The 25846-nt window shown below is 55.1% G+C and overlaps 1 protein-coding gene across 2 annotated transcripts in view; it reads left to right on the top strand.

Moving 5' to 3' along the window:
- The window catches only part of GTF3C1 (general transcription factor IIIC subunit 1), a 76114-nt gene extending 50508 nt beyond the window's left edge, over positions 1-25606 (top strand). Inside the window, exons 20-37 of one of the 2 annotated variants that reach the window (XM_028506182.2) lie at positions 570-711; positions 1076-1211; positions 1633-1714; positions 1833-2021; positions 5455-5612; positions 7760-7902; positions 9620-9701; positions 11469-11581; positions 14079-14141; positions 14865-14958; positions 15788-15960; positions 17389-17676; positions 18436-18695; positions 19887-20167; positions 21368-21914; positions 22639-22690; positions 23465-23657; positions 24553-25606. In XM_028506182.2, coding sequence (XP_028361983.1) covers positions 570-711; positions 1076-1211; positions 1633-1714; positions 1833-2021; positions 5455-5612; positions 7760-7902; positions 9620-9701; positions 11469-11581; positions 14079-14141; positions 14865-14958; positions 15788-15960; positions 17389-17676; positions 18436-18695; positions 19887-20167; positions 21368-21914; positions 22639-22690; positions 23465-23657; positions 24553-24756 — 3200 coding nt within the window. In that variant the 3' untranslated portion in view covers positions 24757-25606. The remainder of the gene's footprint in view (positions 1-569; positions 712-1075; positions 1212-1632; positions 1715-1832; positions 2022-5454; positions 5613-7759; positions 7903-9619; positions 9702-11468; positions 11582-14078; positions 14142-14864; positions 14959-15787; positions 15961-17388; positions 17677-18435; positions 18696-19886; positions 20168-21367; positions 21915-22638; positions 22691-23464; positions 23658-24552) is intronic. The other variant, XM_028506204.2, reaches the window with a different exon arrangement.
- The last annotated feature ends 240 nt before the right edge of the window (positions 25607-25846 follow it).

The raw sequence follows: 25846 nt of genomic DNA, 5'->3' as shown, positions 1-25846 counted from the left end.
TCTTACAAGAAATGCAATTTTCTTTACTGGGCAATAACTGAACGTGAGTGCTCCATTAAATGAATGCACCTCTTGGGCACTCAGGAAACATCTGGCTGCTCAGAGGGAAACTGGTGCTGCATCCTCCTGCCCGTCCAGGTCCTTGCCGACCCTGACCCCTGCAGCCACAGCCAAGCGCAGTCCTTTTCATCTCCTGCCTCCCCTGTGCTGGCGCACAGCAAGTCCGCAGGGCTCCTCCCACCCCCACGCCCCCAGGAAGAAGGCTCGGGGTTTCTCTGCTCATGATTCCCCTGGCCTCCTGGGCTCCTCGTTGCCTGCTGGCCACCCGCATTAATAGTGTCCACCCTGAGTACACGCCCTTTTCTCAGTTCACCCGTCAGTGTTTAACTCTTCCTTTTGCTCTCTCTGACACCTGTTAATTACAAGGCATTTTGTACAGAAAGGTTCTACTAGTTTGAGACCCTCCTCTGGTTGGGGCCCCCACACAGAAAGGGAATCCACTCTTCCCTGGCCACCCAGCAACACATGGTGGCTCCCCAGGACCACAGCTGGACTCCTTGGTTTTCCAGGTGTGGTGCGCAACCCACGCGTCAGGAAGAGCGGCAGCCCGGACCAGGGCGGCGATGACAAGGGCAGTCTGCAGAAGGAGCAGGAGAGTGCCATCCACAAGCACAATCTGGAGCGCAAGTGCGCCATGATGGAGTACACCACGTGCGTCCCCGCCCCACCTGCAGGGTGCAGCGATGCTCCCCCCGTAGGGTCCAGCTCCTCCGTGTCGGGCTTCAGGTGGCAGGCCAGGAGTGCCGGCATCCCCAAGCTTGCAAACCGGTGGCCACTAGCTATGTCTGGTCTCAGCCAAACCTTGCCTTTTTTCAAAACGTTTTTAAAAAAGATAGTTATCAAAGTTCAAAAACTGGGAGTTTTACATAAAAATCTGAGGTTTAGTCAAGTTCCTCACTTCTGTCAACTATTTTTCTTGGAAGGTAGAAGTTGTGGAAAATAACCACCCCCACACCAGGGGCTGTCGCTTCATCTCCGAGGAGAGCTCATGTTCTGTTTACTTCCTGTCTCTCAGGGGCAGCCGTGAGGTCGTGGACGAGGGCTTGATCCCCGGGGACGGGCTGGGAGCCGCTGGGCTTGATTCCAGTTTCTATGGACACCTAAAGCGCAACTGGATCTGGACCAGCTATATCATCAACAAGGCCAAGAAGGTGGGCTTTTGAGGTGAACCACATCCTCCTGTCCCTTTCCCAGCTCACGGTTTCTGAGTTGGTAAAATCAAAAGTGACCAGAGACACAAATATTTATTTCCATATGTATCAGAGGCCCATCAGGCCCCTTAAACACCTGCCTCGCTTGTTTTTGTTTTTTTCTCAACTGATTCTAATTTAATCTGTGTCAGGGACAAGTATTCCTTTTTTAAAGAAGGAAAAGGAAGCCTGTGAGACAATCATGTGCAATAAGGGAGTGGCTGGGCAGGATACCCTGCCCCCACTGGCCTCTTGGTGGTCACTGCCTGGCCACCCTGGGCCTCTCTGCCGGACACTCACACCCCCCGTGTGCCTGCAGTGCTGACCTCCTGGGGGTTTGTGAAACCAAATGCTTCATTCCCATGACACGCCTGTCTTTTAGGAGAACACTGCTTCAGAGAACGGGCTCACAGTGAGGCTGCAGCCTTTTCTGTCCAAGCGCTCGCTGCCGCTTGGTGCTGGAGGTACGTGTGCTGGGGATGCACCCCTGAGGGCCAGCACAGCTGCGTGCATTTGTTTGGCTCGGCTCGTGGCCTCTGCAGAGCTCATCTCGAAATGCTTGTCTCCTGTGGTCCTTTGCAGACAGTGGCAGGCTGAGCATCTGGGGAGAAGCCAGAGTGGGATCCGAGCTCCGTGTTGACAGGAATGAGCAGTTTGAGGTTGACCAGGAGCCCATGCTGGACAGGAACCAGAGGGTGAGAGGTGGGAAGAGCCAGAAGCGGAAACGGCTAAAGAAGGACCCTGGAAAGAAGATCAAAAGAAAGAAAAAAGGTTACGATCATTTGCGTTTGCTAGGCCCTGTCTTTGCACGCTCTGGCTCAGAGATGCACAGCAGTCTCACTGCAGCCGGGCCCGAGCTCCGGATGTCGAGTGCTAGCGCTGTGGGATGGCCGAACTTCCCCAATCCAGGGGGCAGAGACCCTTGAATTTCCTATAGGCTGCCCCCTGCTTTCTCTGTATTTTTTAGAGGTTATATCTATTTATCTTCTAGAGAGAGGGGAAGGGAGGGAGAAAGAGGGAGAGAAACATCAATGTGTGGCTGCCCCCCATGTGGCCCCGACCAGGGACCAGGCCCACAACCCAGGCATGTGCCCCGACCGGGAACCAAACCGGCAACCCCCTGGTTCACAGCCCATGCTCAATCCACTGAGCTACACCAGCCATTCTCTGTATTTTTTTTAAAGATTTTATTTATTTATTTTTAGAGAGGGAAGGGAGGGAGACAGACAGACAGACAGACAGACAGACATCAATGTGTGGTTGCTGGGGGTTATGGCCTGCAACCCAGGAATGTACCCTGGCTGGGAATCGAACCTGGGACACTTTGGTTCCCAGCCCACGCTCAATCCACTGAGTGAGCTACGCCAGCCAGGGCATTCTCTGTATTTTTTAGAGCCTCTTCACTCATTAACTGCCTCAGTAAAATTTCTAATTTCATCTCAACCGAAAAAAACCTTATCAAAAATTCATAGCAAAATCCTCGATCATAACCAGCCCAAATCCTATTATTCTTTTGGTTTACCTTTTAATATCTACATTTGTGCTAATCAGGCCAGAGTTGAAGGTTTGTTATGTATTTAGATTAGAGCAGGGGTGTCAAACTCATTTTCACCCAGGGGCCACATCAGCCTCGAGGTTGCCTTCGAAGGGCCGAATGTAATTTTAGGACTGTGTAAATGTAACTACTTAACTAGGGGCAGTGAGCTCGGCGCTGCTGCCGTGTAGAAACAAAGTGGAGGGTCAGATTTGGCCCTTGGGCCTTGTGTTTGCCACCTGTGCATTAGAGGAAAGACAGGATCATTTAAGCCTCAGGTCGCATGAAGCTCCCAGGTGTGGCGTGTTTCAGGTGGCCATTTTGGATTCTTCCTCTGGACAGTATTACAGTGAAGGAGGGCAGCAGGAAGAGTGGTGTGTCTGTTTTTCAGACCACTTTTTATTTTACTTAAGTGGTCTATGTATTTTAACAGTGACCTGATAGCTAGCTATTTCAGATGAAAGCAACATTCAGCTCCAGCTTGAGCTCCACCAGCAGCTCAGTGACATCAAACGCCTAACTGAACAAAAGGTGTTCCAGACTCTCAACAGTAATCTACAATGGCTGAACCCTAAAAACTGGTTTGATGGACTGAATTTACAAGTTTGGGTTATGGCAGCCCTTGGGTGCATCCTTGTTTTAATCCTTATTTGTGTTTTGCAATGTATATGAAAGTTGTTTTCTTGGGATCGCATTCAAAAACAGCAAATAGTAGGTTTCACAAGCTTAACAACCACAATTGATTTTAAAAACAGAAAAAGGGGGAGATGTTGGGAACCGCCCTGCCTGGTATCAGAAGCTGTAACCCCCCGCCAAGGCTAAGGCTGAGGGAATGACCTTGGACCATAAGCCACCAAGGAGACAAAAGCTTATCTCCCTGGCAGGAGCACCGCTTCTGCTCCTTTTACTTCACCCTGCCTGGCCCCCAATGCTTGGTCGGTTAGCCAATGACGGGTAAGGTTCCCCAAGGGGGGAACAACCTAAGACAGGCATGATCATGTGGGAGGCCCCCAAGGAAGGACTTTGGGGGCTACAGCAAAAGGGGGTGATGGACCCTCGCCCCTTGGCTTTGACAAAAGCCTGAGTCCTTATCGTCTGGGAGAAAATCTCCTAATCTCTTGGCTGCCTTACTTCCTTGCTCCACCTAAGCCTGAAACAATGACAGAGGGTGGTGCAGCCCTGTGCTGGAAAGGGCAGGTTCCCCGGGTGATCAGGCCTAAGAAAGAATATGTAAAATCCTGTGAAACCTGCTTTGTTTAGAATGCTCTTAATTGAATGATAAGGGCCCAAGGAAGAAGTTTGTTCCTCAAAGTTTTACAGGTCTTTAGCTATCTGACCCTCACTCAAAATAGGCCCTCAGAGTTCCTTGTTATCTGTTGTTTGATCCTTACTTCCTGGCAATGATTAATGAGCTTTACCTGAATTCTTACGCAAACGAACCCAATAAAAGCCTGCTTGGGCGGGAGAACAGGGCGCTCTCCCCTAGGGAGGGTGGTCAAGAAGCTCCCCACTAGAGAGAGTGGCCATTCCATTCCTATTTCCCCACAGGACCTGGTTGTTTCTGTGTATGTTTTTCTTGTGTTTCAATGAGCCATCCACAGCATTCAGCAGTCACTGCCAGTTGGTGGCCACGCCAGAAACCTGTTTTGAGTGGTTTATTTGGCCAGTATTTATAACAAACAGCCTTGTGTCCATTGCCTATCATTTTGGCTCACAAAGACGTGAATTCTTTACAAGGCAAAATACAGTTGTGGCGTCTCTTTGAATCCAAATTTTCCTGCCCTGTTTTTCTTCTGCCTTAATTTGGAAGATCACTAACAGTCTTTTAGAACTGGCAGTGGCATATGGTGTCTACCTTATGAAACTGCTGTCAGTCTCCCTGCCACCCAGGGAAGGAGACCTTGAAAAACCCAGTGGTTACAAGCTCAAGTTCAAGTCCTTGGTCTGCTACTTAGTTGTGTGACTTTGGACAAGTTGCTGTATCATGCTGTGTTTCAGACCCTATAATTACAAAAACAGGGGTAATAACTACATCTTTCTTGTAGGGTTGTTGCAAAGGATTGTTTTAATTAATGTTGACATATATAAAAGGCTTAAACCAGTGTTTGGCACATAATAAATAATTCCATAATGTTAGTGACTATTATTTTTCACTTAGTAGCTGCTGTGTGCCAAGCGCTGCACTAGATGTTTCAGTCTCGTTCAACCTTCAAGGCAGCCCCACCGATGGGCCTTGTTCCCGAGGTGCACCAGAGTTCCCACGACATCTCCGAGGTCGCAGAGCAGCAGACTGGGGCGGGGGCGGGGGGCACCCCTTGGGCAAACATGCCCTGAGCCTGCCCCACAAGCCCCTGTGAAGGTTCCTTGAAAGGGCATAGCACCACAGTAGGAAAAGTGGAGAGTGGCGGGTAACTAACAGGAGACTGCATTCAGGCTGCCCAGTCCCTCACGGTGAAATTCACCGAAGGGAAATGATGGCGGCCATGGAAAAACTGCCAGGAAGGGCTGAGTCTTTTGTGGCTAGTTGTATAGCTTCTGGACAAAGGGGATTCTGGTAACTGGTACCCTTGGTCAAGTTTTGCTAGCTGGGCAGGGACCTCCCCTTCTCCAGAGTGCCAGCTGCAAACCAGGTGCTGGAGGCGCCCTCCCTTCTCCCCTCGGTGTTCTTAGAAGAGCCCCGGGAAGAAAAAAGCAAAAGCGTGCGTTACCACGACGAGGCGGACCAGAGTGCCCTGCAGAGGATGACCCGGCTGCGCGTCACCTGGTCCATGCGGGAAGACGGGCTGCTCATACTCTGCCGAATCGCCAGCAACATCCTCAATGCCAAGGTACTCGGCCCACCGGTCCCCTGCTCCTTCCAGCTGATTCGCTCACCCCTCTCTCAGGGAGCTCTTTCCAGTCCGACCCCCACGGGAGGCTTGTGGCCTCTCTCATCTCATCTACTGTGGCCCCTGGGGAAAGCATTTCCCAGAATCTTACATATTAATACCACTCCAGTGTTTGCACATTTCTTTCCAGCCTTCAGCCCATGCTTACCACTCTTTGCCTGGCTGCAGGCAAAGCAGACCAAAGCCGTTCTGTCTTCGCCTTTCCTGTTCCACTGCTCCCACCCTCACATGCTTAAAAAATTCTGGTTTCTCTTTCAGTAGCTGCTTGTCACCTCTAGAAAGACTTCATTGGTCCTGTCAAGTGGAAGTAATCACTGTGTTCTCCCTCTGTCCCTTGGACAGATACTTTTCATGCTGCTTCTGTTGCCTCTGGCACCTCTTGGCCCACTGGAGTGGCGCTTCTCAAGGCAGAGAGACTGACTTGTTTTCCTCACCGTAACCCCCAGCATGGTGCCTACCACCCCGTAACCATCCAGTCGGTATTTACAGAGCAGTGTGGAACGGTGCAGTAGCCGAGGCCTAACTCTCCCCTTCCTCATGGTTCACTCCTCCACCTGCCACACCACAGTCCCCCACACTCGTATGTCCTCTGGGCCTGTGTCCCTGGATCCCTGGTGGGTGGAGAGGGACTTGCTCCCTGTTTAGCAAACTCCCTTTATCTTCTGATATCACTGCCTCTAAGAAGGTTCTGCAGCCCGAACCAGAGTTCATCTCCTCACTATGTTCCCCAAAGCAGCCTCACTGACTCGTGGCCTGTTTCTTCTCACCGCTTGTGCTAGTCTCGTCTCTGCTGCGTGCAGCATGGCAGGGGGGCAGTCCAGGTGGGTGAATGTCTCCTCCGGGTGGTTCACAGAAGCCAGCAGAAGAGCAAGCTTCCCCATCATCTAATCCAGAGACTTTTGCAGGTAGTAATACTTCTAGGCAGATAGGTTAGGCAGCTGCTCAAGGGCCCCTTTGATGTTTCCTGTTCTCAGCAGCTGCAGCCAAGAGAAGTCCACTTAGATGTCCTGTGCCAGGATGCTCTTTGCCAAAGGCTCTTTAGATCCCTTTTCTCAACCATCTTCCCAGATTCTCTCACCCTTCCCCCCCTCCTAAATTCCAACCCAGTCCCTTCTCCAAGGAAGCACCTAGGGGGACTGCTGCTGTCCCCAGTGTGTGTTCTCTGCCTCTATAATGGGTGTTTTATCAAGGGGGGGTCAGGGTATGTCCCCCACCCACCCTGGATGCAGCTGGAGGAGCCAGGAGAGTCCTGCACGTTCAGGGCAGCACACCCTCCACTCGCTCACTTGGACTAACACCATGTTCTTGGGCCGCCTCATTCTGGGGCCATAAGAAAATTCATCATTCCGCCCCTTCCTTGTCTCAGCTCTGCCTTCCTGTGTGTGACTGAAGTGTTCCCCTGAGTCTACTGACTTAGTACATTCTCTCTTTCTTTTTTAATAGACCTGCTCTTTTTTAACAATTTTATTTATTTATTTTTTAGAGAGAGGGGGAGGGAGTGAGAAAGAGAAGGAAAGAAACATCAGTGTATGGTTGCCTCTTGTGCGCCCCCTACTGGGGACCTGGCCTGCGACCCAGATATGTGCCCTGACTTGGAATCCAACCAGCAACACTTTGGTTCACAGGCCGGCACTCAGGCCACTGAGCCACACCAGCCCGGGGAATTAGCACATTCTTTTTCTGCCAATGGAACATACAGAATGTTTTTGATCACACATAATCCATAATTAAGCCTGTAAAGGCCTCTAACTGAACACATCGTATATATTCTTAACCTCCCCTAACATGTTGTCCTTCTAGTCAGTACTAGCCAGCACCCTCTGAGCACCTCTTGTATTTGTCAGAAGACACTTTTTCCGCCAGACTCTGAGGACTGACTTTATTCCGCTCTGCCCAGCACCTCTCCCTGTGCCAGGCACATCGTTGGTGCCGAGTGGATGTGACTGAGCAAACAGGAGGGGGCAGTGTGGAGCGTCCCCTGAGGAGGGAGGCTCCACAGAACGGATTTTCCCGCTCCCCTGGGTCCGCGGCCCAGGCATGGACTCCAAGGATGCTGACTCCCTGTCCCGACTCTGTGTTCCATCCAGGTGAATGGCCCGTTTGTCCACTGGCAGGTCGTGAGGGACATTTTGCACGCTACCTTTGAAGAGTCTTTGGATAAAACATCTCATTCGGTTGGACGAAGAGCTCGCTTCATAGTCAAAAACCCACAAGGCTATCTGAACTATAAGTAAGCCTTATTTGAACTTTCATATCCAAGATGAGTCTATTCCAGTGTTTCTAGATCATTCTTTCCTCTCCTCTCATCCCATTTGCTTAAGGGTCCAGTGTAAAATCCTGGTAGAACATACCGAGTCGGCCAGTGCTCAGTCCAAGTGCCAGTGTCCACTGGTGAGCTTGTCCTTGATATATTGAGGGCTGGGCCTGATTTTGGCACTTTCTCACACCAAGTATTATCTAGGTGTTAGGAAAACCTTGTGAAGCAGGTGCTGCTACCCTTTGTTACACATGGAGAACTGGAGGCCAAACAGGCCAGGTGACTTACTGAATGTCACGCAGTTAGCACGTGGTGAAGGCAGAGGCATGTGCCGACCCTCGCTGCTGTTTTTAGCCTTCCAGAGCAGCGCTTCCGTCTCAGTGTTAATGGCCTGAGAACAAGGCAGACATGGGCCATTGGACCAGGGGCACTCAGCCATGTCCTGAGCACAGCTGGGGTTCCTGAGAGTTTCCCCGCCAGGGCCTGGTCGTGTGGAGACGTTGGCTGGCTGCGTCACAAGGCATGTCCCTTGTGATTTGTCTTTTGCCAATGTGGCTGCCCCTTCCCCCTAATCTTCTCACGGGGCCCGGGGAGGGGGACGCTGTTGCCATCCTCGTCAGACTCCTCCTCCAGCTCCTCCGCAGGCATGGGTTCGAGTACTGTAGGGTGCTGAGCAGCATCCCTGCCTCCGCCCACTAGATGCCAGTAGCCCCTCTGCCATGTGACACCAAAATGTCTCTGGATGTTCCCTGTGGGGCTGAACCGCCCTGGTTGTGAACCACAGGGTTACACATACCAAGGGGCTTTCCCATGTGACACCACTGTCTCCTGTGCGTAGATGTTAAACCTTTCTGTCTCGGGGTTCTGATGACCTGGTCCAGCCTCTTCTTTTGTCAAAGTAGATAGTAACAGTCAGTTGGCAGTGCAGTGAGACCTGCAACTTGCCCCCCAGCAGCCCAGGGAGGTGGAACACGAGGGCCTGCAGGGGTGGCGGCCGGGCCTCCTCCTGCCCTGCAGCTCAGGGCGGCGAGGCCGAGGATGGGGTGCCCGTCCATTCAGAGGCCACTTCCTCGCCCTCAAACAGGATAATGACACCAAAAATAACCACGCCTGCCCCACCGGCCCTGGCCGTTGGCATGTGTGTGACCCCAGGGACCCCTTCGCCTCACCGAGCTATACAGTGGAATGACAGTCTCTATCCTGTGAGCTCTTTGTGAAGGTTGAAGTGCTTGGCCCATAGGAAGCCAGAGAACTCTGATTGGCTCTCCCTCCAGGTCCTTTTGGGCAAGTCAGGCTCTCTACATCCTGGAGGAGTGGACAGATAGTGCTGTGGGGACAGTTAGAGCTCTTAACAATAATAAGTGCCCACACCTCTACAAGTTTTTAAGTTCACGATACACTTTCATACAAGTTGTTTCATTTGGTCTTGGCCAAATCCCGTGAAGGCAGTTGGGGGTTACTGGTCTCCGCCTGCACGTGTGGGACGGGAGGTCGGCGAAGCCAGGGTGGATGGTGTGAGCAGTAACGGGCCTGGCTGAATCAGTTTGGCTCAACCCACATCCTTCACTTTTAAAAGCCATAGTCACACAACAGTCAGGTGAGTAAATCCCGCTTTATGGTTAGACCAGAGCCTTCTGGTAGTTCTGAGTGCGGGCGTAGTTCCGACTCCCGGCCTCTCTGACCTCCGCAGGGTGTGCCTGGCCGAGGTGTACCAAGACAAGGCCCTCGTCAGCGATTTCATGAGTCGGAAGTGTGACTACGAAGACCCAAAGGTAGGCCTGGCGCGCTGACTGGGCTCAGCCTGCTCTGAGGGCAGTGGTGTCTAGGACCCAGTGCAGACCTCCGGGTCTCACAGTGCCTCTGCCAGCCTTAAGAACATGGGGCTTTTTCATGCTCGTTTGAGAAAATGACTTGGCAGTTCTTTGGCTTCGAACTTCATCTGCTCTGGCTCCAGCGTTAGTGTGTAAAGGTGATCAGCATTCGACGTGCACCTTCTCGGGGCTGCTGGGCCTGGGGCCTACTTGTTAAGGAAACAAGACAGCTCTTCAAGGAGGGCGGGCAACACGAAGTTATAAGCAGCTAGGCTGCCTGGAAAGCTTGCAGACAGGAGATGGGATTCTTCCCGAGTGGCCTGTCCAGTGGGGCTGGAACAGTGGCTGGCGGGAAAGGAAGCATCTTTGCAGACCCAGATGTCTGTGCGTGTCGGGCCTCAGGCCAGGCGAGGCTAACCAAATGGAGACCCAGCCCTCCCCTCGGGGAGCCACAGGGCAGCAGGACGCACAGAGGGGTAAATGGGCTGTGCGGACCGGTGCAGTCACCCTGAGAGAGGAAAGCACGGGCCTGCAGGAGTACCAGGGTTGCATGCCACGCAAGTGGCAGAAAGGCAACCTCACAGGGGCTTGAGGCTTTGTTTTCCCTAATGCGCAGCAGGCTGCAGGTAGGCAGTCGTGGGCATGAGCAGTAAAGCAGAGACGCCGTCAGGACCCAGGTTTGTTCTGTCACTGCTCTCTGGTCCCTAGCAGCCGGCTGTCCCTCATGCCAGTCATCTCCTGGTTGATGATTGACTATTGGGACACAGGTCCACACAACGGACCCGACGACAGAAGACATGGGGAAAGGGGCTGCCCTGGGCTCACTGGGCCCTCATGTCAGGGAGGGAGCAGCCTTTCCCAGAAGCCCCTGGGATTGTCGTCATTAGTTTAGCCCCATCCTGACTCATCCAGATGGGCTGAGCGCACATGCTCCCCAAACCACGTCAGAGTGGGCTCCACTCCTGAGCAAGATGGGGATAGAGAAAGTGGGCAACCGACAGCGCCCACTACAGAGGGTTTCAGTGCAGCCACTAAACCCAGACTCTAAAGATGAGCCAGCTGAGGCAAAGGCCATGAAGGAAGGGGGAGCGAGGTGGCCTGTGCGCATAGTGTTGGGAGGGCCGTGGCCAGATGCAGCAGGGAAGGAGTGAGCGCACCCCGTGTTGGACGCGTCGTCCATGTGCTGGCCACACTGCGGAGGGGAGACTGGAGGTGGCAGGGCAGTGAGGAGGCCACATGGTGTTCTGGTCTGGAATGGGGTGGTCTCGGTGCAGGTGTGCAGGAGGCGATGGATTTGGGGTCCGAGGTTGAGCGGCAGGGGGCAGGTTGGAGGAGAGGAAGAAGGTGGGCTCACACAGCGTGAGCCAGGGAAGAACCTGGGAGTGGGGAAGTGACGAGAGTGCAGGCCTGCTGGCAGGGCTGGGGCACAGTGGGCGTTCAGGGGCCTGGGCAGGACAGTTTGGGTCTTCCTGGGGCTGGAAGAGAGAGGCGGTGGAGTGGTTGTGAGGGCTCGGCTGTTTGTTGGTACCAGGTGTGCCAAATCCCCGAGCATCCGTCTGCTTCCTGGGTGGACTCGGCGGGCTGGGGAGGCCGGAGGGCCGAGGAGCGGCACTGTGCTTCTGGGAGGTGGCTGCCATGAGAGTTTGTCACGAGATTTTCCTTGACGTATCTTGTTGAAACCTCCCTTCAGGGAGAGAAAGGGCTTAACATGTTCTCTCATACTGAAAGGTTTGTGCCAGCGAGTTTAAAGAATTTGTGGAGAAGCTTAAAGAGAAGTTTAGTTCATCCCTAAAGAATCCTAACCTTGAAATCCCAGACACAATCCAGGAGCTCTTTGCCAGGTAAGGTCCTTCCAGGAGGGTTCTGTGGGATCCTTGTGGGGCACAAGAAGATGTCACCGGCGGGGACTGCCACAGGCCAATAGTCCCACTCAGCCGTGCAGCTGCCCTTGCTGTCCCTCCCGCCGCTGGGCCGCCTGGCCTCTCCCAGGGACTTGGAATGGGGAGGCCCTGCCTTCCAGAGCCCCCAGGCACTCTCACTCGCCCTCCCCTGCAGGCCCTGCCACTGGCTTAACTCCGCCCCTCTTGGGTGGCTGGTGCACTTTTGCTGAGATTGCTCATTTTCCACAGGAGGCAACTCTGAGATGTAGCTAACTTGCCCAGGGTCACAGTGCTTGTGAGCAACAGGGCCAAGATTGGAGCCTAGGCTGCTCTGACTTCAGAGCCCCTGCAGTTTCCAACTCAACCTCTCAGCCTCTGGAGAAAGACACACTTCGGTTTGAGCACAGGACCCTGTAGAGATTTTAAAATCTCATGTTCTGTGAACCAGGCCGTTGCCTCTGCTTAATCCCAGTGTGAATCCCTTCTCTCCACCATCCTCAAGACAGTCTCTCTGGCTACTGGACTTCTGAATTACCCTCTCTAAGGAGACAGCGTTTATCAGATAGTTTCTGCGTGTGAATTTATAATACCTTTGCAGTTAGCCCTCCGTGTTTCTGTTAGAGACCTCATCCTTCCATTTGTTCAACAAATAATTTGTATAGCACCCACCATGTGCCAGGCCTAAGGAGTGATTCATAGTCGTTTTCAGGGTTGACTCCCTTTAGCTATTTGGGGAGTTTTGGTTTTATTAATGGCAGTAAAATGTTCCCCAGATTACCCAATGGCACAGTTTATATTTCACATGCCCTGTTCACCTGCATGTAATTTGTATCGCCACGGATTTTCAGTGAAGTTCTGGGGCAACTTTTAGTTTTAAAAGAAGATAGTTAAAGAACTTAAAGGAGTGAACCATTTAGAGGAAAGAAAAAGTTTCCGTTGTAACAGTTTAATTCTAAATTTATTCTTCAGCATTCTGGCAGGCAAGGCAAAAACAAAAATGGTTCCAAATATTTTCTTGTTTGACTAAAAATAATTGACTTGTTTTTCTGTAAAGATGCTTTTTCTTGCTACTATATTTTAGGAAACATTTACTATGGCAAAGACAATTTTTGACTTCAGTTTTGCAGAAACCAATGAAATGGCCTACAAATGGCAATAGTTTTTGGAAAGTCAGTTCTGTGATTCTTGTGTTTATCTGCTTGGTATGAACATAATAAATCAACTTTACATGAAGCTTTTTTAAAAAAGGAGCAATAATTTGTAATTCCAACACCTAATATAGGCATTCCTCTTTTGGGTATTTCTTCCAGTCTTTCTTGTGCTCATTTTTAATCATAATAAGCCTGCAATTAATAGTAGCTGCCTGCCTATTACCATTTTCCCATCTCATTTCATAATTGTCAGTAAATGAATGTTCCCTGTTTTCTCAGGTTTTCTCAGTCCTTGACTTTTTTTTTAATTCTTACCGAAGGACATTTTTTCATTGCTTTTAGAGAGAGGGGAAGGGCTAGAGAGAAACATTGATGCAAGAGAAGCATCAGCCGGTTGCTTCCTGCATGCACCTGAGCAGGGGATTGTACGTGCCTAGACCAAGGATTGAACCTGCAACCTAGGCGTGTGCCCTGACTGGGAACCAAACCCTCAACTTTTTGGTTAGGGGACAACACTCAAACCAAATGAACCACACTGGCCAGGGCTCAACCCTCATTTTTGAACATTCTTATATGATGAACAGAAGACAGTATATTCTCATTTTAGTTTATTGGGTTGGCCAAAAAGTCCATGTAGTTTTTTTCCATAAAATAAAAGACGCGTTTTTCATTTTCACTAATAACCTTATTAATTTGGATATTGAAGTATGCCGGCTATCTCCCACGTGGTATAACACTGATTGTTCTCAATTAACATCTCGATTTGATCGCTGTCAACTTCAACTGGTCTTTCTGACCGTGGAGCATCGCACAGCGAGAACTCTCCAGCACGAACTGCACAAACCACTTTTGACATGTTCCAGAAGTCACAGCACCTTCTCCATACACTGCACAAATCTTCTCTTGGTTTCAGTTGCATTTTTACCTTTCTTGAAGTAATAGAGCCTAATATGCCAAAAATGTTGTATATTTTCTTCCATCTTCAATGTTAAAATGGCTGCACAAAAACTCACTAATTTTGATGTTGTTTTAAATGCCCACTGATATGACAGCTGTCACAATACAATCTAACAAAATTGTTTCAAATGAAGTTAAAGACAACTAAGCACTACTAGGGCCATCTTACGGAAAAAAAACAAATGAACTTTTTAGCCAACCCAGTATATGTACATGTTTGAATTTTGCCAAATATAACATTTTTGAAAGATGGTTCAGCCAGTAAATGGCCGTCGTGAGCGTGCTGCAGCCTCAGTCCGTGGAGGTGTGCTGTGCTGCACGGACATGCTTTTTTCTCGTTTCTTACGCAGATACCGAGTCCTGGCTATTGGAGACAAAAAATACCAAATCGGGAAGGAGGACGAACTTAATAGGCAAGTACTGACACACCAAGTTCCGTTTCCTCAGCTGCTTGATTGGGGTGACTACAACCTAGGACAGGGGTCGTCTGGGGCAGATGCAGCCGGCCGCCTGTTTCTGCCGGTGAAGTTCTATTGGAACACAGCCGGGCCCGTTCTGTGTCTTGTCTGTGCTGCTTTCATCGGCACATCAGAGTGGAGTGGTTGCAACGAGGCTAGATAACCTGCGAAGACTAACTTGCTCCTCTGGCCCTTTACAGGAGAGGTTCGCTGACCCCTGACCTCCCACATCATTGGCCTGGCCTCGGGATGGGCTGGGGAAGGGTCTGAGCTCTCGGCCCGTGAGCTTTCTGAGCAAAAGTGGGTAGAAAGCTCAGCTTTTCCCCCATCTTGGAGAACCAATATTCAGTTTGATTTTAGCTCTATATTTCAGTGAGAAGCCCATTCTCTTTGGAGAAACCTTGTTTAAATTGGATGAAAACAAAATATAAGCACTCAACCACGTTTGCTAATTGTCGTGGAAACATTTCCAGGTTATGTCACCCTCTACCCCCAGGCTTTCCCTGTAAAAAGGGGCCAGTTGGTGGGGTTTAGAAACCACCGTGTATTCTGTCTTGGTTTATAGTTTGGGTACTCAGGTCATTTCTGTGGGATTGAAAACTCGTCGTTAACGAGAGCCGGGTCTGCCCAGCGTGCGGGGTGCGAGCGGCCTTGTGTCACCCCGCCCCCCTCTTTCAGCATGGACGACATCCACTTTCTGGTGCTCCAGAACCTGATCCAGAGCACACTGGCCCTCTCGGACAGCCAGATGAAGTCCTGCCAGTCCTTCCAGGTGGGTGTCAGAGGCCCAGCCCCCGCTTCGCAGCCACGCCCTGGGACTGCGGTCCCCTCAGGGGCCAGTGCCACGTGAGGTTTTGCCCTTTCTCTTCTCAGCTGTGGGACTCAAGGGCCCTGAGTTTCCCTAAGATGCTGGCCCTCACTCACTCCATCCTCAGAGTGCAGGCGCAAGGCCCACTGAGCTCCACAGTCCTAGGGCTTTGATGGGAGGCGGACTTGTAGGAGGCAAACTGGATGGGCAGGTCCCACTCACGGGCATCCTTATCCATCCTGGTGAGGGTGGGCATTCTCCCTGCCGGGGAGCGTCACTGCAGTGTGAGGTGGGGAAGGAACACTGTCTGATACTGGCATCGGAGGGTGACTGCCATGGGGAATGGTCAGGGTGGAGGGGGTGGCATGTGTGGAAGCAGGGAGAGCCATTGGCTAGAGGCTGCAGCGGGAAATGGTGGTGAACCAGTTGGTGGTGGTGTAGACAGCGTGAACCGGGTGCATTTGGGAACATGTCTGGGGCAGCTCCCACCAGACATACGATGTGTTGGGTGAGGAGAAGAAGAGTGGTAGCACAGGCGATTTGTGATCACTTCTGGTGTCATTGTGTCCAAAGCAACAGATGTGGGGTGCAGAGCCTTCCTTTTCCCCTGTCCTCTTCAGTCACCCGTCCTCTTCGGTCTCTGAGGTGTGACGTGACAGCCGGGCTGGCAGTTAGGGCTAATGGCTGCCACTAGGCTCCCCTGCACACCCCCAAGGGTCAGCTCCAGCTCCTGCACACCCCCACATCCTGGCTGTCCCCGGCTTGCCGCTCACCCCAACGCGCTGTGTTGCAGACATTCCGCCTGTACCAGGAGTACAAGGATGAGATCCTCGTGAAGGCCTTTGTGGAGTGCCAGAAAAGGAGCTTGGTCAACCGGCGCCGTGTCAACCACACGCTGGGCCCAAAGAAGAACCGGGCTTTGCCATTTGTGCCCATGTCCTACCAGCTGTCCCAGAGCTACTACAGGTGGGCACACACTTGGGAAGCCTTGGCCTGGCCCTAGGAGGGGCGGGGCGCCTGGTGTCAGAGACCCGGCCACGGCAGCACACGTGAGTGCAAGTAGCAGGACACCGTGCTCATCGGAGAACACGGCAGCTGGGGCTGTGCAGCCTCGTGCAGGAGATGCAGCCTCTGGGAACAAGTGTCCCTGCCCACACCACTCTGTCCCTGTGCGGGCAGAAGGCCGACACTTGCAGTGTTCTGTGTTGGGGCATTGACCCTTCCCGCGGGTCGTTTATTTCCCTTTCTCCTGTGGAATCGGGTGAGATGAGTTTCTAATGCGATACTTGGTCCAGTTAAAGTGCACCTGCCCGGTGGCATAGGCTCAGTCCTTAATCCTTACACTCAGAGCCGCACTAAGCCACCCTTCGTGCGGGCGCACTGGCTTCATTGTGAGGCCATCAGCTATTGCTGAGGCTCAGTCTGCAGCACAGCAGCACCCCCAGTGGTGGGGTGGGGTGTTGAGAATTGCCTGATGGGACGACTCCCGCTGGGAGCACCGCTCCCAGCTCCCAGCTCCCTGCTCCCTGCTCACAGCTCACAGCTCACAGCTCACAGCTCACAGTATGGCTTCACACCGGGCAGACCTGGCTGCTGTTCGCTGCACATCTGGCATCCTGCGCCCCCAGCCTCCTTAACCACGCAAAGGAAGTCCATTAAAACTGTCCCAGAAGTTCGTGGAAGCTCTGTCCTAGGCTGCCTTCCCCCTCTCCCTGCCGGTCTCCTGACCAATCCTCAGCCCCATGCAGAGACCCCTTCAGATACAGAACAGCAGCCTGAAGGTGGTTTTGTTTCCTTCATCCCTCTCTCTGCCTGTGACCCCAGACACTTGCTCCTTTCCCAAACACCCATCCCGGTGACCCTCGGTCCCTTTTCCTTTCCGGGGAGCAGCCTGACGTAGTAAAAAGAGCCGTGACCTGGGAACCAAAAGACACACGTTCAGGTCCAACAAGGCCATGTGACCTTGAGTCCCTTAATGGACTGCAGCATCCCCCTCTGAGCCGAGAGCAGTGCTATGCAGATCAGAAAGGCCTGTGGGTCTCCCTCTGTCTCTGCTGGTACAGAGTCTTGGAAAGTTGCACTCTGGACCAAGGCAAGGGCAGTCACCTTTTGGAGACAGTGAGGTTGAGCACAAGGGTGCCCTCTCGTCGCTGTGTGGGCTCAGGGCTTGCCTTGTGTGAAAGATTGTTATGACGAAACGTATACCTGTCTCCCCCATTTGGCACCTGTTTCTAGTGAGTGCCTCGGTGAGTGGGGAAGGGGGCCGCAGCCAGGTCGGAATACAGTGCCGTCAGCGGAGAGGGAGGAGAGAAGCCGGTGGGTGTGCTGATGCCTCGAGGGAAGGCTTCCGAGTCCTGCCCTCAGGGAGGCCCCGCCCCTCTTTCTGTCCCATAGGATCTTCACGTGGCGGTTTCCCAGCACCACCTGCGCAGAATCATTCCAGTTCTTCGACAGAATCCGGGCCGCTGGCAAGTTGGACCAGCCGGATAATTTTTCCTTCAAAGACCAGGACAGTAACGACTGCTCAAGTGACCTGGTGGCATTTTCTTTGGATGGCCCTGGAGGACACTGCACGGCTGCCCTGACCCTCTTCTCTTTGGGCCTCATCTCCGTGGACGTCAGAATCCCTGAGCAGATCGTGGTGGTGGACAGTTCGATGGTGGAGAACGAGGTCATTAAGAGGTAAGGGCGGAGCCCTCGGCGGCTGCTCACGCCAGCACTGCGCACGCCACCCTGAGCATGGGGGCTTTCCGCACCTTCATTTCCTCTTCCCTGCGGTGTCCACAGCTGCGTTTGCTGGGGCATCTGGTCTGCAATTATGAGCAGGCACGTGCTGGCCTCTCTGTGCTGCGTCGGCACTGTGTGGGCACTTGCCAGAGAAGACAGCAGAGCCGCGTGCTGCCCCCCAGGGCTCCCGGCAGGGCTTCCCACACCTGAGAAGTGGGACCTACAGGGACACGTCCCGGGCAGGACCACCTGCCGGAGCCTCGGCCACCAGGGGAGCCAGAGGCGTGGCTTGGCTATGCCATGCCAAAGAGAAACGCACAGAGCCTTGTAGTGAGGAGGGTCGAACAGAGAAGGAAGGGTTGGCAAAAGGTCCTTGATGATGTAGTAACTGGACTGGGATTTAATGGGAAGTGGGTGTTTTGTGGACAGAGACTAGGGAGGGTTTTCAGGCAAAAGGAAAGACCCCCCTCCCAGTGGGCCCCCAGTGGGCCCTTGGAAAGACAGTATGTGAACAGGGGTCAGGTGTGTGGAAAGGTGGGTGAGGGGCATCTGGAGTGGCAGTCCATGCCGACCCTCACAGCCAGAGGCCGGGGTGCCGGGGCCATCGCCAGGCCCGGCCACAGACTCGGGGCTACAATGTGCGCAGGAGGGATGGCCGGGCAGCAGATGGGCTGGGCCCAAGCTCGGTCATCTAGGCCAGTTTTCTTCTCCCAGCATGGGGAAGGACGGAGCCTTGGAAGAGGATGAAGAGGAAGAGGAAGATTTAGACGAAGACCCAGGGGGCAAGCGCCAAAGCATCGAGGTGAAAGCCCCCCAGGCCTCCCACACCAACTACCTGCTGATGAGGGGCTACTGCGCCCCGGGCATCGTGAGCACCCGGAACCTCAACCCCAACGACAGCATCGTGGTGAACTCCTGCCACGTGCGGTTCTGGCTGCGTGGCAGCCCCTTGCCCACCGGGCTCGGGCCTACCGGTGAGCACTGGCCCCGGCCCAGCCTGTGACCCAGACCCTGGTGCCCACCTCCCAGCTCCCAGGGCCAAGTGCTGAGGCCCAGCCCGGCAGCCAGCCGGAGGAGCCTGGTCCCAGGCCTCTCCCCGGGCCCAGTCAGTGGAGAGTCGAGGCTGTGCCCACACTCGCGTTAGAACTTCCCCTTGTGGGCCGCCGCGCCCGTGTTCCCAGGCCCCGAAGGGCACGCGGCAGCGGCACCAGCCCCCCGGCCCTGGCCTGTTCTCCTGCGGCAGAGCGTGTTCACTGCTTCCGTCTGCAGCTCTTCTCGTGGTCCCCTTCGTAACTCTAAATTACGCACTTTTGTGAAGTTTTTAAGTATTTTGAGTTCTTACTGTGAAAAAATTAGTTTTCTGCTTACATTAATTATCTCTCACATCCTTTACTCCTAACTTTTATACATTTTTTAGCGCTTCAGTTGATTACCTTTGAAACTTTAAATAACTGACTCACACCTCTATTTCCTGCACCCCGACTTCAGGCAGTCTCTCTTCTCTCTGCACAAAACGAGAATATCAGGGTCCTTCCCTTCCCGGTGTCTCTCTTCCTCCTTCCCGGCCCTTTTCTGCCTCTGGCTGCCTTGATTCTTACAGGTCGAGGTGGATGGTGTTTACTTTTGGTTTTCATAATCACGACTAGATTTTCTGGGCGTTGTCTGGAGCTTGAGGCAGGCAAAGCAGTGGCAGCCTAGGGCCGTGGTCTCGGCAGGGACACCTGCATGGGAAGCAGCAGGAAGCAGCCCTGGCTCCCTCACCCAGAAGCGGGGATTTAGGGAGGGTCCCAGGGTGGCTCACGGGTCCTGAGGGGCGGTAAGCACGGAGCATTAGTAAGGGAGGGGCCCAGTATCAGCTGAGTCGGGGGCCTCCCCTCCAGGACTTAGGGGCCACAGTGTTCCGGCCCCGCCCCTGTTCTGAGCTCTTCACTTTGAGTCCTGAGCAAGAGAACTGTAGCGGCCCCAGGGGAATGCACCCGCTGGCTGCAGTCAAGGACCCAGGGGCGTGTCTCAGGAACCTAACTGCTGCAGGCCCAACCTCGTTGTACCCCGAAGATTCGGGGAGCGGTGGGTCGGCGCTGGAGCGTTCCACCGCAGCATCATGGGTGCACCGGCCTGCGGAGGGGGCTCCATCGGGGCCAGTTCTGATGCCCCTGTCTCCGCAGCCACTCCTCCGGAAGAGCTGACAGTGGGAACCTCCTGCCTTCCCGACTTGTTCACCAGGCTGGTAAACAACCGAGAGCACAGCTGCAGCTTGGAAGAGTTTGTCCACCAGGTGGAGCTGTCTGGGTACAAACCTGCAGACGTGTCCGCTGCTTTAGAGGTCCAGGGGGCCATTGCGGCCGCAGGTTGCTTCGGGGTAGACAAGGTGGAGCTGAGCCGACGGTTCTCTGCCCTCGAGAGGGCAGATGGCGAGCGCACCAGGGCCTTCGCAGACTACGTCCAGGTGAGCCGTGCTCTCGGGTCGCCTGGGAAAGCCAAGGCATCGGTTGCAGCTCACAGGCCAGGTGCACACTGCGAATGCAGCTGGTTTGGGACATAGAATATAATGTTTTTAGAAGTTGAATCAGTTGTCAACGTATGAAAATAGGAGCTTTGTCTAAAACCCAGCTTCTCCTGGGTGTTAAAAGATCTGGCCAGACTGGACTCTGCTCCTTCAGCCCAGTTGGCCGGAGCCCTTGTACTCTCCGCTGTACCTGCCCGGACCCTTTTGCCTCACTGACCCTTGAGCCCAGAGAATGCAACAACAGATGGGCCTGTAAATGAGCGCCCCGGGGCTCGGCTGCCGTCCTGAGGGTCGCCCATAGCTGGCGGCAGTCGGGTGCTTCTCACTTGTCAGAGAGGTCGGTGTTGTTAGGAACTCAGCATCAAACCAGTTCTCACGAGCTCAGGAAGGAAGAGGCGATGCTAACTACTGTCCACTTGCGGTTCGGGCATTCACAAAAGTCCTGGTGCACCCGGGGCCTGCGGAGTTGGTGGGCGGGGGCCGTCCCCCGGTCACAGGGTGGCATACAGGCAGGCAGCAGGCCCGCCGACTGTCAGAGGTGACGGACCGGGCAGCTCCCCGAGCTCCTGGTGCTGGGGCCAGAGGCCCACAGGCTGAGCGCCATGGCCAACTCCCACAGGGCCTGGGTGTGAGGCCGGGCCCCAGGTGAAGTCCTTGAGCTCCGCCTCGTGGGTTTTTAACGGAAAAATTAAAAGAAAGGTGACGGCAACTCCATGTGCCACTCAGTGGCACCCAGCCGCCACTGCTGGGTAGGGACGGCTGTGGGGACAGGCCTGGCGCGAATGTGAGAGGAGTTACCGCAGTGGCTTTTGCGGAAGAACTTGCTAGCGCTGAGGCGTTCAGTCCCATGGGGAGACGCCGGCAGGCAGAAGGAAGCTTGGAAAGCCGCGTCAGCTTTGAGTGTGCAGCTGCGGTTCCTGGACAGTTGGGCACACTGAGCCTGGAGAGGGCGGGGCCGCCCCAGGGCCACACGGCCGGCCTGGTGCGGGCCTGTGGCTGGACACCCAGCCTCATCCGAGAGTTGTCTGCCCTGATGGGCCTGGGTGCTGGCATAGGGTGCTGAATCCCGCCAGGCAGGGGAAGCAAACCTGACTGTCCTGGGGTCCCACACAGACCCAGGGTATCTCCTGCCTTTCCTAGGACCTCTTGGAGCGACACCAGGTGCTGGAAGTGGGCGCCAACTCCGTTCGCCTGGTGGCCATGGCCTCTGCCCAGCCCTGGCTCCTGCACTCGGTGCAGCTGAAAGGCAAAGAGGAGGACACTGACGCACAGAGAGAAGACCCCCAGGCCAGACCCTTGGAGGGGACCTCCAGCGAGGACAGCCCTGCCGAGAGGCAGGCACCTCCTCCTCAGGGCTCCCAGGCCAGCAAGAGGCGCGCCAGCTGGGCCAGCGCCGACCTGGCCTGTCAGGGCGGAGAGGCCAGTTCTGAGAGCACCCAGAAGCCCCCGGCAAAGAGGCCCGCGCTCCAGGACGTGCGCTTGAGTGCCAGCCCAAGAGCAGAGCAGGGGGCGGAAACCCCAGCATTTGCCCCTCCCTCAGCTGGAGACACGGGTTCAGGGGAGCCCCTCCCAGGAGCATGGGAAGCCAGACAGGAGGACCATGATGGTGTCAAGGTGCCCGGCTCCCCAGGCAAAGAGCAGCAGAGCTGTCAGCCCCAGCTTCCAGAGGGCTCGGAAGACACCAGAGGTACTTTCCCCCGACCATTCTCTGTCTGGGCCCGATTGTGCTGTGCAACAGCCAACCTGCTCGGTTAGCGAACGGGGCCTCTACTTCACCTTTGCATAGCCTCAGCCTGGAGGGGAAGGACCTGCCTGTTTACATTCGGTGCTTCCCTAGAGGGTAGGGGGCTTCTGCTCCCCCAAGCAGGCCTGTGAAGAGCAGTGCAGAGGCACCAGGGGTGGTTCTGGAAGCGTGTTTTCTGAGGTAGCCAGTGGGAGGGAGCAGTGGCAGAGGTGGGGAGGGTCACTGCTCTCCAGGCTCAGCACCAAGAGAAACCCGCGGTTCCCCTGTCCTGTGTGTGAGTCCTCATCTCCACACTGGCCTCTGCGGTGGTTCCTCGAGGTGCTTTGTTTACGTGGCTCTTCTTGCCTAAGGGGTTCACACAGCTCTGAGGCTGGGGCTCTTGAAGGAAGGTGAGGTGCTCAGTCCCCTCTGCCAGCATGGGGGTTCTCGGGGCCCTGGGAGCGAGCTCCCACAGGTGCACGCCGAGGCCCGTCCTGGTCCTGTTCTGGGTGTGCTGGCTTCGACCTCCGCAGCTGCCTCTCCCAGGCGGGGGCTGTGCGAGGAATGGGATTGCTGCCCCTCTGGTCACAGCTTCACCCCACAGCCCAGGGATGCTTGTCAAACGAATGAGAGGAAGAGGTGAGCTCCCACCCTTTAAAGTCTCTCATGCCCTTTCCTCTTCCGTCAGGTGTGGCGGAGGGCTCTGTGGCCAGCAGCCTCCCCCAGGCAGTGCGGGAGCGGTGAGTGTGCAGCTGAGGTTCAGGAGACCTGGGCCGGGGCGGTGTGCTGGGGAAGCTCTCCCTCGGGGTTCCCAGGCAGGAGACCCAGTAGTAATGATCACATGGAGACCTTCCCCAGAGAGACAGGTCGGGCAGTTTGCCCGCACAGTGGCCTGGGGGATGTGGAAGTGTGTGGCTCGGCTCGGTCGTACCGCTCGCTGTGGGGACGGCGAGAACTCGTTGCGTGTAGTGGACGGGGGCCGGGAGTGCCGGGCGTGGCATCGTCTGGGTTCGTCCCCAGTGGGCTCGCCTCCCACGGGTTTCACGGAAGCCTTTCCGACAAGGGGCGCCTCCCACACGCGTGCACATTGCCCTCAGCTTGGTGGGACCCATGTGCTCCCGGCTCCCAGGAGCTCAGATTCAGTCCCCCTAGGGCCCAGTCAGAGGTCCAAGTCAAGTGTCCCACCCCTGGGCCCCATGTGGCAGTCCTGTCCCTGGTTGGTGTTCAGCAGAAACCTTCGTTCTGAGGTGCACGTGTCTGGGTTACAGCCGAGTCTGAGCAGGCTTCCACATTGCCTCTTTCCTCAGCCGGTGCCCAGGGCCCCAGGGGTGGGCTCCTCTGTCCTCGTGGAGGGGGTGCAGAGCAGAAGGTAGGCCGGTCGTCTCCAGCCCTGTGACCTGGGCCTGACCCCAGACTTCCTTGAGCCTCAGTGTCCGACTGTGGAGTGGGGGCTGCGTGTGAGCGAGCTGTCCCCCGCTCCCGCGGAGCCTGACATCCCTCCGCCCACCCTGCAGGGACTGCGAGAGCATCTGCTTCATCAGCCGCCCATGGCGCATCGTGGACGGCCACCTGAACACGCCAGTGTGCAAGGGCATGATGGAGGCCGTGCTGTACCACGTCATGGCCAGGCCCGGCGTGCCGGAGAGCTGCCTGCTGCAGCACTACCAGGGCGTCCTGCAGCCCGTCGTCGTGCTCGAGCTGCTCCAGGTGTGGCGGGGCGCTGGGCTCCCTCTGCCTGGGCCCTGGGGTGGTGGGTGCGCTGGATGAGGCCCCGGGGGAACGGCCACTACATACAGGCACCTCCCACAAGGGGCAGCAGACTCAGAGGTTGGCCAGCAGCCTCCTGACAGAGAGCCGGGCTCCTCAGAAGGGCCTTCTGCTGCAGGTGCTTCCCCTTACCGTGTGCTTCACCCCCGTTCTCAGCCCTGTGCAGACAGGTCTGCCACACTGCCCCCGAGGCAGCCCTGCCGGCCACGAGTCCCAGGCCTGCTTCATGTCTTGCTTCTGGGCTCTTTGCTCTTTGGCACTGCTCGCGGCCAGCTCTGCTTCTCAGCACTCTTTCCTCAGCCTCCTGCAGTCCCCAATCCCACCCTGGGTTCCTGCCCTGGGCTGGCACCCACAGCGGGCTTCGCCAGCCCCGCACTGCTGCTCGAGCCTAAACACCAGGGTTCCCAGGGTCTCTTCCCTGACACTTTGTCTAGAGCGAAGGTCATGAGCTCACAGGCCCGCGGGCAGGCTGGTAAACGAGTGACGAGCGGGTGGCAGGGAGAGCTTGGAGACGTGCCCTCAGCCTCTGAGGGCAGCTGCGTCCCACCTGGGCCTGACTGCCACCCCTGTCCCCAGGGGCTCCCACTCTTCGACAGAAGCTGGAAACTGAAATTTCCTGAACTTCAAAGCATGTGTAGGCCAAACAGAATCCCATCTAGAAGCAGTTTTGGCCTGTGGGAATGGTGGTCACACTTCTCTCATCCTGGGTTTTTGTCTGAACCCACAGTAAATCTCTACTTGTCACTCAAGGCCAAGTTCAGGTGTCCCCTGTTCTGGGAAGCAGCAGACATGGGCCATAAATGCATGTGTCACCCTGTATGTCTGGTGTCTCTAGGGCCTGGAATTCCTCGGCTGCATTAAGAAGCGCTTGCTGAAAAAGCCCGCGACTATCTCGCTCTTCTCCAAACCCGTGGTGGACGAGGCAGAGATGCCCTCCAGCCCAAGTGAGGCGTTCTACGAGCCCACACTGGACTGCACCCTCCGGCTGGGCTGCATGTTCCCCCATGACATCAACTGGAACAAGTGGGTCCATTTATGAGGCACGTGTGGCCATCGAGATGTCCCATCCACACTGCTGGCTGCTGAGCACGAAGCAAGCTCTCTGGGGTGGGGCCTCCCGCCTGCCCTCACGGTGCAGCCTGTTAGTGGCAGGGCGCAGAGAGCCCTGCCCGCAGCCTGGAGCTCCAGGAAGAGGGCCACTTGCCCGTCTGCTCCTTTGCCCAGACTGGCCTGGCAACCCTGGACTTCTAGGGGAGCAGCTGCAAGGAGACTTTGATCCCCACCTGTGCTGTTCCTCTTGTGCCAGGGCCCCGGCCATTGCTGCAGGCACATCTCTGCTCCCAGCGCACTCCCTGCCCTCTCTGGAGCCCAGGTGGGGTGGTTTTGAGAGGCCCGAGCAAGCCTTTCTCTGTGGGCTTCTGCGGTGTGGCTGCCGTTTGGGAAGAGCGCTACTTGTCCACGCCACCAGCCTGAGTTGCCAGGTGTTGGCCGTGGGGGTCAGGAGCGCTGTCTGGGCCATGGGGCTTACCTGTCCATGCACACCAGATCCCAGCACCACCGCAGACTCTCCCCGGCTCCCCAGAAAGCCCAGGGACCCCTGAGCAGCAGGGCCTTGTGGGGACATGTCACAGAATGGAGGCTGTGTGCCCTGCCACCAAGAGCCTCAGCAGAGACTTCCATCCAGGTAGAACATCTGACCCCTGAGGCTGGGACTGAGCCACTAGAGAGGAGCCTGCCAGCTCCTTCTTAGCCTGGCAGGCCCCACGGCAGGCCCCCCGCTTGCTGAGCACGCCCTCTCCTGCTGGCAAGAAGGCAGGCATCCCTGTAGGTTTGGGATTTGTCTTGTTCTAAACTGCTTGACCCATTAAAAAAAAAAATCCCGTCATGTGTTTATTTATTTATTTCTTTTTAAGATTTTATTTATTTATTTTTAAAGGGAGAGAAACATCAATGTGTGGTTGCCTCTCGTGCACCCCCAACTGGGGACCCAGCCCACAACCCGGACATGTGCCCTGACCAGGAATTGAACCGGCAACCCTTTGGTTCGAAGTCTGGTACTCAGTCCACTGAGCCACACCAGACAGAGCTATTTTTCAGTTAGAATGAAGTAAGATGCATTTAGTTTTGTG

The sequence above is a fragment of the Phyllostomus discolor genome, chromosome 3 (assembly GCF_004126475.2).
Source record: "Phyllostomus discolor isolate MPI-MPIP mPhyDis1 chromosome 3, mPhyDis1.pri.v3, whole genome shotgun sequence".
NCBI classification, from domain to species: Eukaryota; Metazoa; Chordata; class Mammalia; order Chiroptera; family Phyllostomidae; genus Phyllostomus; species Phyllostomus discolor.
Note: the sequence above shows the minus strand (reverse complement) of the source record. Positions and strands in the feature narration are given on the sequence as shown.